A 16,115-nucleotide genomic window follows, 5' to 3' on the forward strand; every position below is an offset into this window, starting at 1 on the left:
AAAACCATTATGCACCTCATTTTAAAGGGAATTTCGCGTAGATTCAAGGAATAACAAACAAAATGGCGTCTCAGTCCGCCATTTTGAATTTTTAGTCAAAAAACCATTATGCACCTCGTTTTAAAGGGAATTTCGCGTAGATTCAAGAAATGACAAACAAAATGGCGTCTCCGTCCGCCATTTTGAATTTTTAGTCAAAAAAACATTATGCACCTCATTTTAAAGGGAATTTCGCGTAGATTCAAGAAATGACAAACAAAATGGCGTCCGCGTCCGCCATTTTGAATTTTTAGTCCAAAAACCATGTTGCACCTCATTTTAAAGGGAATTTCGCGTAGATTCAAGAAATGACAATCAAAATGGCGTCTCAGTCCGCCATTTTGAATTTTTAGTCAAAAAACCATTATGCACCTCATTTTAAAGGGAATTTCGCGTAGATTCAGAAAATGTCAAACAAAATGTCGTCCCATTCAAATTTCGACCGATTTTACAGGCACCATCGGCTACAACCAACGCAACCGAATGGACACGTTGCTGTACAATTTGGTGTATCCGCAGGTGCCGATGTGCAAAACGAAATCGATCGAACTGACCAATTTCGATAAGTTGCCCGCGGGCCAAAACGCCACAATTGCCGTGATGAGTTACAGCGGTTACGATATCGAGGACGCTCTGATTCTGAACAAGGTAAATGCGACGCGTTCCCAACTAGGGCTGGGTCGCGGTTATCGATCGATAATCAGCTGTTTTGTTGCGTCGATAGGCGTCGATCGATCGTGGTTTCGGCCGTTGTCTCGTCTACAAAAACTCGAAATGCGTCATGAAACGGTACCCGAATCAGACGTTCGATCGCATCCAGGGTCCCATGATCGATGCGCAGACCAATCAGCCCATGTGGAAGCACAAGGGTTTGGACAGTGACGGTATTGCCAGTCCCGGCGAGTTGGTCGAGAATAAACAGGTGAGTTGATGGGAAAAATCGAAAATTCCGCCATTTTGGGTTGAGTTAGCTAGGGCTTGTTTGTACTCGTTTTCGACTAATTCGGGGACGGGGAATCCATATCTGAAGTCGGTTTTGCTCTAACTGTCACCCAGTTCGAGAAAGTTCCAAAAAATGGGACGTCGGGAGGAGTTAGGAAAAAATTAACGGCACCATCGGATTCCCCGTCCCCGATTTAGTAGAAAACGAGTACAAACTCGATTTTTTTAAAAAAAATCAAAATGGCGGCTGTGGGAGCCATTTGCAATTTCCGCCATTTTGGATTGAAATAACCCAGGCTTGATGGTACTCGTTTTCGACTAATTCGGGGATGGGGAATCCATATCTGAAGTCGGTTTCACTCCAACTCTCACCCAGTTCGAGAAAGTTCCAAAAAATGGGACGTCGGGAGGAGTTAGGAAAAAATTAACGGCACCATCGGATTCCCCGTCCCCGATTTAGTAGAAAACGAGTATAAACTTGATTTTTTACGAAAATGTCAAAATGACGTTTGGAGAGGCCATTTGCAATTTCCGCCATTTTGGATCGAAATAGCATAGGCTTGATGGTACTCGTTTTCGACTAATTCGGGGACGGGGAATCCATATCTGAAATCGGTTTTGCTCTAACTCTCACCCAGTTCGAGAAAGTTCCAAAAAATGGGACGTCGGGAGGAGTTAGGAAAAAATTAACGGCACCATTGGATTCCTCGTCCTCGATTTAGTAGAAAACGAGTACAAACAAGATTTTTTCCAAAAAAATCAAAATGGCGGCTGTGGGAGCCATTTGCAATTTCCGCCATTTTGGATTGAAATAGCCTAGGCTTGTGGGTACTCGTTTTCGACTAATTCGGGGACGGGGAATCCATATCTGAAATCGGTTTTGCTCTAACTGTCACCCAGTTCGAGAAAGTTCCAAAAAATTGGACGTCGGCTGTGGGAGCAGGTGGTTTTGGAAGTTTCTCGAACTGGGTGACAGTTAGAGCGAAACCGACTTCAGATATGAATTCCCCGTCCCCGAATTAGTCGAAAACGAGTACCATCAATCCTAACCTAACTCGTTCGAAAATGGCGTCAAATTGCTTTTTTGCGCAGACGTTGGTGAACAAATCGGTTCCGTCGATATCGACGCTTCCGTTATCGACGGGCGGCACTAGGGATGGACAGGTCGAGTACAAGGACACGCCCCTCTCCTACCGAAACGTCGAACCGAGCTACGTGGAAAAAGTGCTCGTGAGCACCAACGAGGAGGACACGACCTTGATCAAGATCCTGTTGAGGCAAACGCGCAGGCCCGAAATCGGCGACAAGTTCAGCTCGAGGCATGGACAAAAGGGCGTGGTGGGTGAGTGACGTTCGCTGTCAAATTTTTTTGACTTTTTGACATTTTTCCCGCCATTTTTTGACAGGTCTAATAGTCGACCAGGAGGATATGCCGTTCAACGAGTACGGCATCTGTCCGGACATTATCATGAATCCGCACGGTTATCCGTCGCGGATGACGGTCGGAAAATTGCTGGAACTGTTGTCGGGCAAAGCGGGCACCGTTGAAGGTGAGTCGTGGTCCAATAATGACGTTTCTCGAACTGGGTGACAGCTACTGTCAAACCGACTTCAGGAATGGATTCCCTGACCCCGAATTAGTCGAAAACGAGTACCATCAAGCCCCCTTTATCTCGAGCCAAAATGGCGGAAATTGCAAATGGCTCCCACAGCCGCCATTTTGATTTTTTTGGAAAAAATCGAGTTTGTACTCGTTTTCTACTAAATCGGGGACGGGGAATCCGATGATGCCATTCATTTTTTTCTAACTCCTCCCGACATCCCATTTTTGGTAACTTTCTCGAACTGGGTGACAGCTACTGTCAAACCGACTTCAGATATGGATTCCCTGACCCCGAATTAGTCGAAAAGGAGTACCATCAAGCCTGGGTTATTTCGATTCAAAATGGCGGAAATTACAAATGGCTTCCTTTGCCGCCATTTTGATTTTTTTGGAAAAAATCTTGTTTGTACTCGTTTTCTATTAAATCGGGGACGGGGAATTCGATAATGCCTTTCATTTTTTTCTAACTCCTCTCAACATCCCATTTTTTGTAACTTTCTCGAACTGGATGAGAGTTGGAGTGAAACCGACTTCGGATATGGATTCCCCGTCCCCGAATTAGTCGAAAACGAGTACCATCAAGCCTGGGTTATTTCGATTCAAAATGGCGGAAATTGCAAATGGCTCCCACAGCCGCCATTTTGATTTTTTTGGAAAAAATCGAGTTTGTACTCGTTTTCTACTAAATCGGGGACGGGGAATCCGATGGTGCCGTTCATTTTTCTCTAACTCCTCTCAACACCCCATTTTTTGTAACTTTCTCGAACTGGGTGACAGCTACTGTCAAACCGACTTCAGGAATGGATTCCCCGTCCCCGAATTAGTCGAAAACGAGTACCCACAAGCACCACCTAACTCGACCCAAAATGGCGGATTTTCGGTTTTTTTCCAGGAAAATTCCATTACGGCACCGCTTTCGGCGGTTCCAAGGTGGAGGACGTCGGCGAAGAGCTCCAAAAGCACGGCTACAACTATCAGGGCAAGGACGTTTTCTATTCCGGGATCACGGGGGAGCCGTTGGAAGCCTACATTTATTCCGGCCCCGTTTACTATCAGAAACTCAAGCACATGGTGCAAGACAAAATACACGCCAGGTAAAGAAACTAATTTACTCCTTAAAATACAAAAAAAAAAAAAAAATCTTGAAAATTTGGCGAATGCGCGCAAAAACGGCTCAGAAACATCAAAATTACATCAGCGCTTCTAAAACTGTCTTCCGATCCTTCAGAGTTGCATTAGAGGTTGCCAAACTGTTTTTCAATGGCTCAGAAACATCAAAATGTCACCAGATGTTCTAAAACTGTCGTCTGATCTCTAAGAACAACATCAGACGTTCTGAAACTGTTTTAAACTGGCTCAGAAACATCAAAATGACATCGGCGCTTCTAAAACTGTCTTCCGATCCTTCAGCGGTTGCCAAACTGTTTTTCAATGGCTCGGAAACATCAAAATGTCACCAGATGTTCTAAAACTGTCGTCTGATCTCTAAGAACAACATCAGACGTTCTGAAACTGTTTTAAACTGGCTCAGAAACATCAAAATTACATCGGCGCTTCTAAAACTGTCTTCCGATCCTTCAGAGGTTGCCAAACTGTTTTTCAATGGCTCAGAAACATCAAAATGTCACCAGATGTTCTAAAACTGTCGTCTGATCTTTAATAGAGCAACATCAGACGTTCTGAAACTGTTTTAACTGGCTCAGAAACATCAAAATTACATCGGCGCTTCTAAAACTGTCTTCCGATCCTTCAGAGTTGCATTAGAGGTTGCCAAACTGTTTTTCAATGGCTCAGAAACATCAAAATGACACCAGATGTTCTAAAACTGTCGTCTGATCTTTAATAGAGCAACATCAGACGTTCTGAAACTGTTTTAACTGGCTCAGAAACATCAAAATTACATCGGCGCTTCTAAAACTGTCTTCCGATCCTTCAGAGGTTGCCAAACTGTTTTTCAATGGCTCAGAAACATCAAAATGTCACCAGATGTTCTAAAACTGTCGTCTGATCTTTAATAGAGCAACATCAGACGTTCTGAAACTGTTTTAACTGGCTCAGAAACATCAAAATTACATCGGCGCTTCTAAAACTGTCTTCCGATCCTTCAGAGTTGCATTAGAGGTTGCCAAACTGTTTTTCAATGGCTCAGAAACATCAAAATGACACCAGATGTTCTAAAACTGTCGTCTGATCTTTAATAGAGCAACATCAGACGTTCTGAAACTGTTTTAACTGGCTCAGAAACATCAAAATTACATCGGCGCTTCTAAAACTGTCTTCCGATCCTTCAGAGGTTGCCAAACTGTTTTTCAATGGCTCAGAAACATCAAAATGTCACCAGATGTTCTAAAACTGTCGTCTGATCTTTAATAGAGCAACATCAGACGTTCTGAAACTGTTTTAACTGGCTCAGAAACATCAAAATGACATCGGCGCTTCTAGAACTGTCTTCCGATCCTTCAGAGGTTGCCAAACTGTTTTTCAATGGCTCAGAAACATCAAAATGTCACCAGATGTTCTAAAACTGTCGTCTGATCTCTAAGAACAACATCAGACGTTCTGAAACTGTTTTCAATGGCTCGGAAACATCAAAATGACATCGGCGCTTCTAAAACTGTCTTCCGATCCTTCAGAGTTGCATTAGAGGTTGCCAAACTGTTTTTCAATGGCTCAGAAACATCAAAATGACACCAGATGTTCTAAAACTGTCGTCTGATCTTTAATAGAGCAACATCAGACGTTCTGAAACTGTTTTAACTGGCTCAGAAACATCAAAATTACATCGGCGCTTCTAAAACTGTCTTCCGATCCTTCAGAGGTTGCCAAACTGTTTTTCAATGGCTCAGAAACATCAAAATGTCACCAGATGTTCTAAAACTGTCGTCTGATCTTTAATAGAGCAACATCAGACGTTCTGAAACTGTTTTAACTGGCTCAGAAACATCAAAATTACATCGGCGCTTCTAAAACTGTCTTCCGATCCTTCAGAGGTTGCCAAACTGTTTTTCAATGGCTCAGAAACATCAAAATGTCACCAGATGTTCTAAAACTGTCGTCTGATCTTTAATAGAGCAACATCAGACGTTCTGAAACTGTTTTAACTGGCTCAGAAACATCAAAATTACATCGGCGCTTCTAAAACTGTCTTCCGATCCTTCAGAGGTTGCCAAACTGTTTTTCAATGGCTCAGAAACATCAAAATGTCACCAGATGTTCTAAAACTGTCGTCTGATCTTTAATAGAGCAACATCAGACGTTCTGAAACTGTTTTAACTGGCTCAGAAACATCAAAATTACATCGGCGCTTCTAAAACTGTCTTCCGATCCTTCAGAGGTTGCCAAACTGTTTTTCAATGGCTCAGAAACATCAAAATGTCACCAGATGTTCTAAAACTGTCGTCTGATCTTTAAAGACAACATCAGACGTTCTGAAACTGTTTCAAACTGGCTCAGAAACATCAAAATTACATCGGCGCTTCTAAAACTGTCTTCCGATCCTTCAGAGGTTGCCAAACTGTTTTTCAATGGCTCAGAAACATCAAAATGTCACCAGATGTTCTAAAACTGTCGTCTGATCTTTAATAGAGCAACATCAGACGTTCTGAAACTGTTTTAACTGGCTCAGAAACATCAAAATTACATCGGCGCTTCTAAAACTGTCTTCCGATCCTTCAGAGTTGCATTAGAGGTTGCCAAACTGTTTTTCAATGGCTCAGAAACATCAAAATGACACCAGATGTTCTAAAACTGTCGTCTGATCTTTAATAGAGCAACATCAGACGTTCTGAAACTGTTTTAACTGGCTCAGAAACATCAAAATTACATCGGCGCTTCTAAAACTGTCTTCCGATCCTTCAGAGGTTGCCAAACTGTTTTTCAATGGCTCAGAAACATCAAAATGTCACCAGATGTTCTAAAACTGTCGTCTGATCTTTAATAGAGCAACATCAGACGTTCTGAAACTGTTTTAACTGGCTCAGAAACATCAAAATGACATCGGCGCTTCTAGAACTGTCTTCCGATCCTTCAGAGGTTGCCAAACTGTTTTTCAATGGCTCAGAAACATCAAAATGTCACCAGATGTTCTAAAACTGTCGTCTGATCTCTAAGAACAACATCAGACGTTCTGAAACTGTTTTCAATGGCTCGGAAACATCAAAATGACATCGGCGCTTCTAAAACTGTCTTCCGATCCTTCAGAGTTGCATTAGAGGTTGCCAAACTGTTTTTCAATGGCTCAGAAACATCAAAATGACACCAGATGTTCTAAAACTGTCGTCTGATCTTTAATAGAGCAACATCAGACGTTCTGAAACTGTTTTAACTGGCTCAGAAACATCAAAATTACATCGGCGCTTCTAAAACTGTCTTCCGATCCTTCAGAGTTGCATTAGAGGTTGCCAAACTGTTTTTCAATGGCTCAGAAACATCAAAATGACACCAGATGTTCTAAAACTGTCGTCTGATCTTTAATAGAGCAACATCAGACGTTCTGAAACTGTTTTAACTGGCTCAGAAACATCAAAATTACATCGGCGCTTCTAAAACTGTCTTCCGATCCTTCAGAGGTTGCCAAACTGTTTTTCAATGGCTCAGAAACATCAAAATGTCACCAGATGTTCTAAAACTGTCGTCTGATCTTTAATAGAGCAACATCAGACGTTCTGAAACTGTTTTAACTGGCTCAGAAACATCAAAATGACATCGGCGCTTCTAGAACTGTCTTCCGATCCTTCAGAGGTTGCCAAACTGTTTTTCAATGGCTCAGAAACATCAAAATGTCACCAGATGTTCTAAAACTGTCGTCTGATCTCTAAGAACAACATCAGACGTTCTGAAACTGTTTTCAATGGCTCGGAAACATCAAAATGACATCGGCGCTTCTAAAACTGTCTTCCGATCCTTCAGAGTTGCATTAGAGGTTGCCAAACTGTTTTTCAATGGCTCAGAAACATCAAAATGACACCAGATGTTCTAAAACTGTCGTCTGATCTTTAATAGAGCAACATCAGACGTTCTGAAACTGTTTTAACTGGCTCAGAAACATCAAAATTACATCGGCGCTTCTAAAACTGTCTTCCGATCCTTCAGAGGTTGCCAAACTGTTTTTCAATGGCTCAGAAACATCAAAATGTCACCAGATGTTCTAAAACTGTCGTCTGATCTTTAATAGAGCAACATCAGACGTTCTGAAACTGTTTTAACTGGCTCAGAAACATCAAAATTACATCGGCGCTTCTAAAACTGTCTTCCGATCCTTCAGAGGTTGCCAAACTGTTTTTCAATGGCTCAGAAACATCAAAATGTCACCAGATGTTCTAAAACTGTCGTCTGATCTTTAATAGAGCAACATCAGACGTTCTGAAACTGTTTTAACTGGCTCAGAAACATCAAAATGACATCGGCGCTTCTAAAACTGTCTTCCGATCCTTCAGAGGTTGCCAAACTGTTTTTCAATGGCTCAGAAACATCAAAATGTCACCAGATGTTCTAAAACTGTCGTCTGATCTTTAATAGAGCAACATCAGACGTTCTGAAACTGTTTTAACTGGCTCAGAAACATCAAAATTACATCGGCGCTTCTAAAACTGTCTTCCGATCCTTCAGAGGTTGCCAAACTGTTTTTCATTGGCTCAGAAACATCAAAATGTCACCAGATGTTCTAAAACTGTCGTCTGATCTTTAAGAGCAACATCAGACGTTCTGAAACTGTTTTAACTGGCTCAGAAACATCAAAATTACATCGGCGCTTCTAAAACTGTCTTCCGATCCTTCAGAGGTTGCCAAACTGTTTTTCAATGGCTCAGAAACATCAAAATGTCACCAGATGTTCTAAAACTGTCTTCTGATCTTTAAGAGCAACATCAGACGTTCTGAAACTGTTTTAAACGGCTCAGAAACATCAAAATTACATCGGCGCTTCTAAAACTGTCTTCCGTTCCTTCAGAGGTTGCCAAACTGTTTTTCAATGGCTCGGAAACATCAAAATGTCACCAGATGTTCTAAAACTGTCGTCTGATCTTTAAAGACAACATCAGACGTTCTGAAACTGTTTCAAACTGGCTCAGAAACATCAAAATGACATCGGCGCTTCTAAAACTGTCTTCCGATCCTTCAGAGGTTGCCAAACTGTTTTTCAATGGCTCAGAAACATCAAAATGTCACCAGATGTTCTAAAACTGTCGTCTGATCTTTAATAGAGCAACATCAGACGTTCTGAAACTGTTTCAAACTGGCTCAGAAACATCAAAATTACATCGGCGCTTCTAAAACTGTCTTCCGATCCTTCAGAGGTTGCCAAACTGTTTTTCAATGGCTCAGAAACATCAAAATGTCACCAGATGTTCTAAAACTGTCTTCTGATCTTTAAGAGCAACATCAGACGTTCTGAAACTGTTTTGCGATCCCTCCGAGCTCAGAAACACGAAAATGTTTACAGTGGCTGTCGAACTGTCTTCGAAACGGTTTTTTTTTTGACGGGAAACTTGGCGCATTCGCCAAAATGTCGGAAAAATTGAGTTGAATTTTTTTGTTTGCAATTTGTCAGAGCGAGAGGTCCGAGAGCGGTGTTGACACGTCAACCGACAGAGGGGCGCAGTCGCGACGGAGGCTTGCGGCTCGGCGAAATGGAACGCGACTGTCTGATTGGCTACGGCGCCAGGTAAATTTTGTGACGTAACTGTGCAAATTGTTGTGGTTTCGACTGTACTGCCACCCTACTGTTTTGAGACAAACTATAGATTTTCTATTTTTTTTTTCTTTGCTTTAGTATGATGCTGGTGGAACGTTTGATGGTATCGAGCGACCAATGCGAGGTGGACGTGTGCAACCAATGCGGTCGTCTCGGCTACTGCGGCTGGTGCAACAGTTGCAAAAGTTCCGCGCATGTCTCCAGCATCACGATGCCCTACGCCTGTAAATTGCTACTTACGGAACTGCAAGCGATGAACATTACGGCACGGCTCACTTTAAGTCATTATTGTAAATAAACTAATTTTTGACACTTGTCTCTTTGTCACCGAATAACTCGCTTATTTGACAGTTGACGTCGAAATGTCACTGAAACGAAAATGTAGCCCAAAGTGTCAGCTTTCAGAAAATATCATTCAATCACGTGATTGATTGGACGGTTTGGCCGCTAGAGGACGTCAAAGTCACCCTTGACAAAAATGTGGTTTTTTTTGACATGGGTTGCTTTGACCTTGAATAACTCGCTTATTTGACAGTTGACGTCAAAATGTCACTGAAACAAAAATGTAGCCCACAGTGTCAGCTTTCAGAAAATACCATCAAACCACGTGATTGATTGGACGGTTTGGCCGCTAGAGGACGTCAAAGTCAAGTCAAGTTTCGGAAAATAAAAATTTCAGTTCCATGGTGATTTAACTAGCTAATGGCCGCCATATTGGTTTTACCCGGTGACGTTACAGGGCCCCGGCCTACTTGACCTATCTAGCTGAACGGTGTCGTTTCAGTGACAGTTTAGCCAACCTGCCCTCCCTTGGATAGGATATGGTACCGTCCGAGGGTGGTGCGCGTCATTTTTCAAGCAAATTCAACGTAAAACGCTAGAAAATGCCACTTACCTCGTAAAAAACTGTATTCGACGGGTTCTAGCCCCATGGGACCCGAATATGGCACAATTCGAACGGAAAAGTCTCTTTTTCTGCCGGAGACACTAAATTGAACGGTACAAACGGGATTTTCACGCAAATTCCCCCCCGGGGGGTACCGGAAAAAACGCGGCAACACTGCACAAACACCCCGCACGAAAACAACCCAAAAAATGCGATTTTTAGGGCTTGAAACGTCCCAATTTGAAGGGCCCCCCGCCGCCATATTGGTTCCACTGACGTCACGGCCTACTTGATTTTACCCGCCGGTCGCTTGTGATTGGTTGCCTATTATCCCGCTTGACAGCGCAAGGAAAGTATAAATTTGACTTTTGACAGTACAGCGTCATTCTAACCTCACAAATCTGGTTTGTTTACCAAATTTTGTGGTTTTTCCAGCTTTAAAACTGGTTTATTAACTTTGCGGGGTTGTTTGAGTGGTTTTGGATGGCAGAGGACATGGATTCGGACGGTGTAACCGACTCACCTAGAAAAGGTTAGTGGAAACTGTCTTTTAAACCATTTTAAGGCCTAAAACTCGGTGTGTGAACTTGTAATCGAGTTATTTGGAAAATAGTGTTTTTTTGGGGGGAAAAAAGGGGCTGCGCCCCTTGGGGGGCTGTACCAACATTAAAAACGTTAAACTTGCTTTTTAGACGCTTGATTCCAGGGCTCCAAACCCCCTGCGTAAGCTTGTAACCGAGTTACTTGGAAAAAGTTGCTTTAAACAAAGTTTTTGAGGCAAAAAGGGGGCTAACGCACTTTGGGGGGCTTTCCCAAGCCTCGCTAGAGGAAACAACTTAAATTGGCCCTTTCAGGGAGGCCCCAAACTGACAAATTAACCTATTTCCCCCTCGACCCTCCCGAACTGGCCTAATAACAGTCCAAAAGCTTTTTTTCACTATTTTCAAGCGGAAAACTTGCATTTTTAGGTAAATTTGACAACAACTCTCACCAGAATGACGAAAAAAACGGTACGTTTTACAAGTTTTTGGACGAAAAATTCCTAGGGGGACCCCTTTGAAAAATTTCAAAATTTCATTTTTTATTTTTTTATAAAAAAACGGTACGTTTTACAAAAAAATGGTACATAAGAAAAAAGTTGCGTCTCATCGAGATCCACTCCCACTAAAATTATCAACTCGATCAATTGAACCGTTTCCGAGATATCGAGGAAAATGTCCGAAAATTTTTAGTCAACTTTGACGCCCTCTAGCGGCCAAACGGTATAACTTAGCGGTGCGCCGTTTCCACCAATGGATAGCCCCATTCATTGGCTATCTATAATCCTATTATGTGTCTATAGTAAATGTTTTAAATAACTGAGTTATTTACGATTGAATGAAACGATGCACAAAAATTTCGTCCAAATGAGGATTTTTTGGACGAAAAATTCCTAGGGTTCGAAAAATTTCAAAATTTCATTTTTTTTTTTTTTGCGCGTTATTTTTCAAGCAAATTTAACGTAAAACGCTAGAAAATGCCACTTACCTCGTAAAAAACTGTATTTGGAGAGTTCTAGCCCCATGGGACCCGAATATGGCACAATTCGAACGGAAAAGTCTCTTTTTCTGCCGGAGACACTAAATTGAACGGTACAAACGGGATTTTCACGCAAATTCCCCCCCGGGGGGTACCGGAAAAAACGCGGCAACACTGCACAAACACCCCGCACGAAAACAACCCAAAAAATGCGATTTTTAGGGCTCAAAACCTTCCAATTTGAAAGGGCCCCCGCCGCCATATTGGTTCCACTGACGTCACGGCCTACTTGATTTTACCCGCGGCTCGCTTGTAATTGGTTGCCTATTATCCCGCTTGACAGCGCAAGGAAAGTATAAATTTGACTTTTGACAGTACACCGTCATTCTAACCTCACAAATCTGGTTTGTTTACCAAATTTTGTGGTTTTTCCAGCCTTAAAACTGGTTTATTAACTTTGCGGGGTTGTTTGAGTGGTTTTGGATGGCAGAGGACATGGATTCGGACGGTGTAACCGACTCACCTAGAAAAGGTTAGTGGAAACTGTCTTTTAAACCATTTTAAGGCCTAAAACTCGGTGTGTAAACTTGTAATTGAGTTATTTGGAAAATAGTGTTTTTTTGGGGGGGAAAAAGGGGGCTGCGCCCCTTGGGGGGCTGTACCAACATTAAAAACGTTAAACTTGCTTTTTAGACGCTTGATTCCAGGGCTCCAAACCCCCTGCGTAAGCTTGTAACCGAGTTACTTGGAAAAAGTTGCTTTAAACAAAGTTTTTGAGGTAAAAGGGGGGCTAACGCACTGGGGGGGGCTTTCCCAAGCCTCGCTAGAGGAAACAACTTAAATTGGCCCTTTCAGGGAGGCCCCAAACTGACAAATTAACCTATTTCCCCCTCGACCCTCCCGAACTGGCCTAATAACAGTCCAAAAGCTTTTTTTCACTATTTTCAAGCGAAAAACTTGCATTTTTAGGTAAATTTGACAACAACTCTCACCAGAATGACGAAAAAAAACGGTACGATTTACAAAAAAAATTTTTGAAAAAAAAAAAAGTTTTTGGACGGAAAATTCCTAGGGGGGGACCCCTTTGAAAAATTTCAAAATTTCATTTTTTATTTTTTTATAAAAAAACGGTACGTTTTACAAAAAAATGGTACATAAGAAAAAAGTTGCGTCTCATCGAGGTCCACCGCCACTAAAATTTTCAACTCGATCAATTGAACCGTTTCCGAGATATCGAGGAAAATGTCCGAAAATTTTTAGTCAACTTTGACGCCCTCTAGCGGCCAAACGGTGCAACTTAGCGGTGCGCAGTTTCCACCAATGGATAGCCCCATTCATTGGCTATCTATAATCCTATTATGTGTCTATAGTAAATGTTTTAAATAACTGAGTTATTCACGATTGAGTGAAACGATGCACAAAAATTTTGTCCAAATGAGGATTTTTTGGACGAAAAATTCCTAAAATTTCGACGAAAATTTCTTTTTTTTTTTTTCTTGACACTTGTCTCTTTGTCACTGAATTACTCGCTTATTTGACAGTTGACGTCAAAATGTCACTGAAACAAAAATGTAGCCCAAAATGTCAGCTTTCAGAATATATGATCAAATCACGTGATTGGTTGGTCGGTTTGGCCGCTAGAGGACGTCAAAGTCACTAAACAAAAAAAAACACTGATTTTTTGACACTTGTCGCTTTGACCTCGATTAACTCGCTTATGTGACAGTTGACGTCAAAATGTCACTGAAACAAAAATGTAGCCCAAAGTGTCAGCTTTCAGAATATATGATCAAACCACGTGATTGGTTGGTCGGTTTGGCCGCTAGAGGGCGTTAAAGTCACCAAACAAAAAAACCACTGATTTTTTGACACTTGTCGCTTTGACCTCGAATAACTCGCTTATGTGAGAGTTGACGTCAAAATGTCACTGAAACAAAAATGTAGCCCAAAGTGTCAGCTTTCAGAATATATGATCAAACCACGTGATTGGTTGGTCGGTTTGGCCGCTAGAGGACGTCAAAGTCACTAAACAAAAAAAAACACTGATTTTTTAACACTTGTCGCTTTGACCTCGAATAACTCGCTTATGTGACAGTTGACGTCAAAGTGTCACTGAAACAAAAATGTAGCCCAAAGTGTCAGCTTTCAGAATATATGATCAAACCACGTGATTGGTTGGTCGGTTTGGCCGCTAGAGGACGTCAAAGTCACTAAACAAAAAAAAACACTGATTTTTTAACACTTGTCGCTTTGACCTCGAATAACTCGCTTATGTGACAGTTGACGTCAAAGTGTCACTGAAACAAAAATGTAGCCCAAAGTGTCAGCTTTCAGAATATATGATCAAATCACGTGATTGGTTGGTCGGTTTGGCCGCTAGAGGGCGTTAAAGTCACTAAACAAAAAAAAATACTGATTTTTTGACACTTGTCGCTTTGACCTCGAATAACTCGCTTATGTGACAGTTGACGTCAAAATGTCACTGAAACAAAAATGTAGCCCAAAATGTCAGCTTTCAGAATATATGATCTAATCACGTGATTGGTTGGTCGGTTTGGCCGCTAGAGGGCGTCAAAGTTGCTAAATAAAAAAAAAACACTGATTTTTTGATACTTGTCGCTTTGACCTCGATTAACTCGCTTATGTGACAGTTGACGTCAAAATGTCACTGAAACAAAAATGTAGCCCAAAGTGTCAGCTTTCAGAATATATGATCAAACCACGTGATTGATTGGTCGGTTTGGCCGCTAGAGGGCGTTAAAGTCACCAAACAAAAAAACCACTGATTTTTTGACACTTGTCGCTTTGACCTCGAATAACTCGCTTATGTGACAGTTGACGTCAAAACGTCACTGAAACAAAAATGTAGCCCAAAGTGTCAGCTTTCAGAAAATACCAATTTCAGGTCCCACGCTGTCAACGTCAACGTCAAGTTTCGAGGCTTTGGATCCGCACGATCCGAATTTGAGCCGTTTGGCCAACGCGCTGTTTGGTAAAACGTCCGATTATCTTTACGGCGAATTGACCGCCAATTTGGACGATTACAAGCTGCTCGAAACCATGAATCGGGTCACGTGGACGAAATACACCGACATGCGACAGATTGCCGTCAATGTCAGCAAAAATATGACAGATTTGAACGTCAAACGTCAGTATTACCAAGAAAGTTGATGAAAAAAAAATATATATATTAAAAATAATAATAATTAATTATAAAAAGCCTTAAAACTAGTTTTAAGGCTGGAAAAACCACAAAAAAAAAAAAATAAATAAATAAAAAAAAAATTAAAAAAATTAAAAAAAAAAAAATTAAAAAAAAAAATATTAATAATAATAAAAAATAATAATAATAATAATTAATTATAAAAAGCCTTAAAACCAGTTTTAAGGCTAGAAAAACCACAAAAAAAAAAAAAAAAAAAATTTAAAAAAAAATTAAAAAATTAAAAAAAAAATTAAAAAAAAAATTAAAAAAAAAAAAAAAAATTAAAAAAATAAAAATTAATTATTATTATATTATTTCATTAAAATTAATTAATTTTTAAAATTTAATTTGTTTATTCGCACATTTTCTGTTTTGCAGACGACAGTTTGTTGCCGCTTCTGGCGCAAATCGATCAAATCGAGGACAGCGTTGCCAAGTTGGAGCAGGCCGCCTACAAATTGGACGCGTACAGCAAACGACTCGAGGCCAAGTTTAAAACGCTGGAAAAACGCTAATTTTTACACCAGTTTGGCAACAATGCGTTTTAAATAAATTATTAGTTGTTTGTGTGTGTTTGACGCCCTCTAGCGCCCAAACCGCCCCACCAATCGCGTGGTTTGATCGTTTTTTCTGAAAGCTGACACTATGGACTGTCTTTTTGCTTCTATGTCATTTTGACGTCAGCTGTCAAATACGAGAGTTATGGAAGGTCAAAGCGACAAATGTCAAAAAATCAGTGCTTTTTTTTATTTAGTGACTTTGACGCCCTCTAGCGGCTAAACCGACCAACCAATCACATGATTAGATCATATTTTCTGAAAGCTGACACCTTGGGCTACATTTTTGTTTCAGTGACATTTCGACGTCAACTGTCAAATAAGCGAGTTATTCGAGGTTAAAGCGAAAAGTGTCCAAAAATCAGTGTTTTTTTTTTATTTAGTGAGTTTGAAGCCCTCTAGCGGCCAAACCGACCAACCAATCACGTGATTAGATCATATTTTCTGAAAGCTGACACTTTGGGCTACATTTTTATTTCAGTGACATTTTGACGTCAACTGTCAAATAAGCGAGTTATTCGAGGTCAAAGCGACAAGTGTCAAAAAATCAGTGTTTTTCTTTGTTTGGTGACTTTAACGCCCTCTAGCGGCCAAACGACTAAACCGATTAACTTAAGCGGCCATATTTTCTGAAAGCTGACACTTTGGGCTACATTTTTGTTTCAGTGACATTT

General features: G+C 40.9%; 2 protein-coding genes across 5 annotated transcripts in view; both read left to right on the forward strand.

Moving 5' to 3' along the window:
• Polr3B (RNA polymerase III subunit RpIII128) overlaps nt 1–9,587 on the forward strand; it is a 124,207-nt gene extending 114,620 nt beyond the window's left edge. For all 4 annotated transcript variants that reach the window (XM_081993343.1, XM_081993344.1, XM_081993345.1 and 1 more), the window contains 7 exons: nt 494–687; nt 764–961; nt 2,074–2,323; nt 2,388–2,531; nt 3,477–3,678; nt 9,132–9,245; nt 9,354–9,587. In XM_081993343.1, the coding sequence (XP_081849469.1) occupies nt 494–687; nt 764–961; nt 2,074–2,323; nt 2,388–2,531; nt 3,477–3,678; nt 9,132–9,245; nt 9,354–9,573 (1,322 nt within the window). In that variant the 3' untranslated portion in view covers nt 9,574–9,587. The remainder of the gene's footprint in view (nt 1–493; nt 688–763; nt 962–2,073; nt 2,324–2,387; nt 2,532–3,476; nt 3,679–9,131; nt 9,246–9,353) is intronic.
• A 2,344-nt stretch (nt 9,588–11,931) lies between these two features.
• Blos2 (biogenesis of lysosome-related organelles complex 1 subunit 2) lies at nt 11,932–15,449 on the forward strand. The gene is made up of 3 exons (XM_081993371.1): nt 11,932–12,211; nt 14,585–14,827; nt 15,263–15,449. The coding sequence occupies exons 1-3, from the start codon at nt 12,163–12,165 to the stop codon at nt 15,397–15,399; spliced, it is 429 nt and encodes a 142-aa protein (XP_081849497.1). The 5' UTR covers nt 11,932–12,162; the 3' UTR covers nt 15,400–15,449.
• The last annotated feature ends 666 nt before the right edge of the window (nt 15,450–16,115 follow it).

Source organism: Ips typographus, linkage group LG15 (genome assembly GCF_016097725.1).
Source record: "Ips typographus isolate SLU linkage group LG15, UJ_Ityp_2.0, whole genome shotgun sequence".
Lineage (NCBI taxonomy): Eukaryota > Metazoa > Arthropoda > Insecta > Coleoptera > Curculionidae > Ips > Ips typographus.

What these genes read in the sequence shown, in the direction of transcription:
- Blos2 (XM_081993371.1), top strand. Translation starts at nt 12,163, where the DNA reads ATGGCAGAGGACATGGATTCGGACGGTGTAACCGACTCACCTAGAAAA. An exon ending in AACCGACTCACCTAGAAAAG is followed by an intron (nt 12,212 to 14,584) that starts GTTAGTGGAAAC and finishes TACCAATTTCAG; the next exon opens with GTCCCACGCTGTCAACGTCA. An exon ending in GACAGATTTGAACGTCAAAC is followed by an intron (nt 14,828 to 15,262) that starts GTCAGTATTACC and finishes TCTGTTTTGCAG; the next exon opens with ACGACAGTTTGTTGCCGCTT.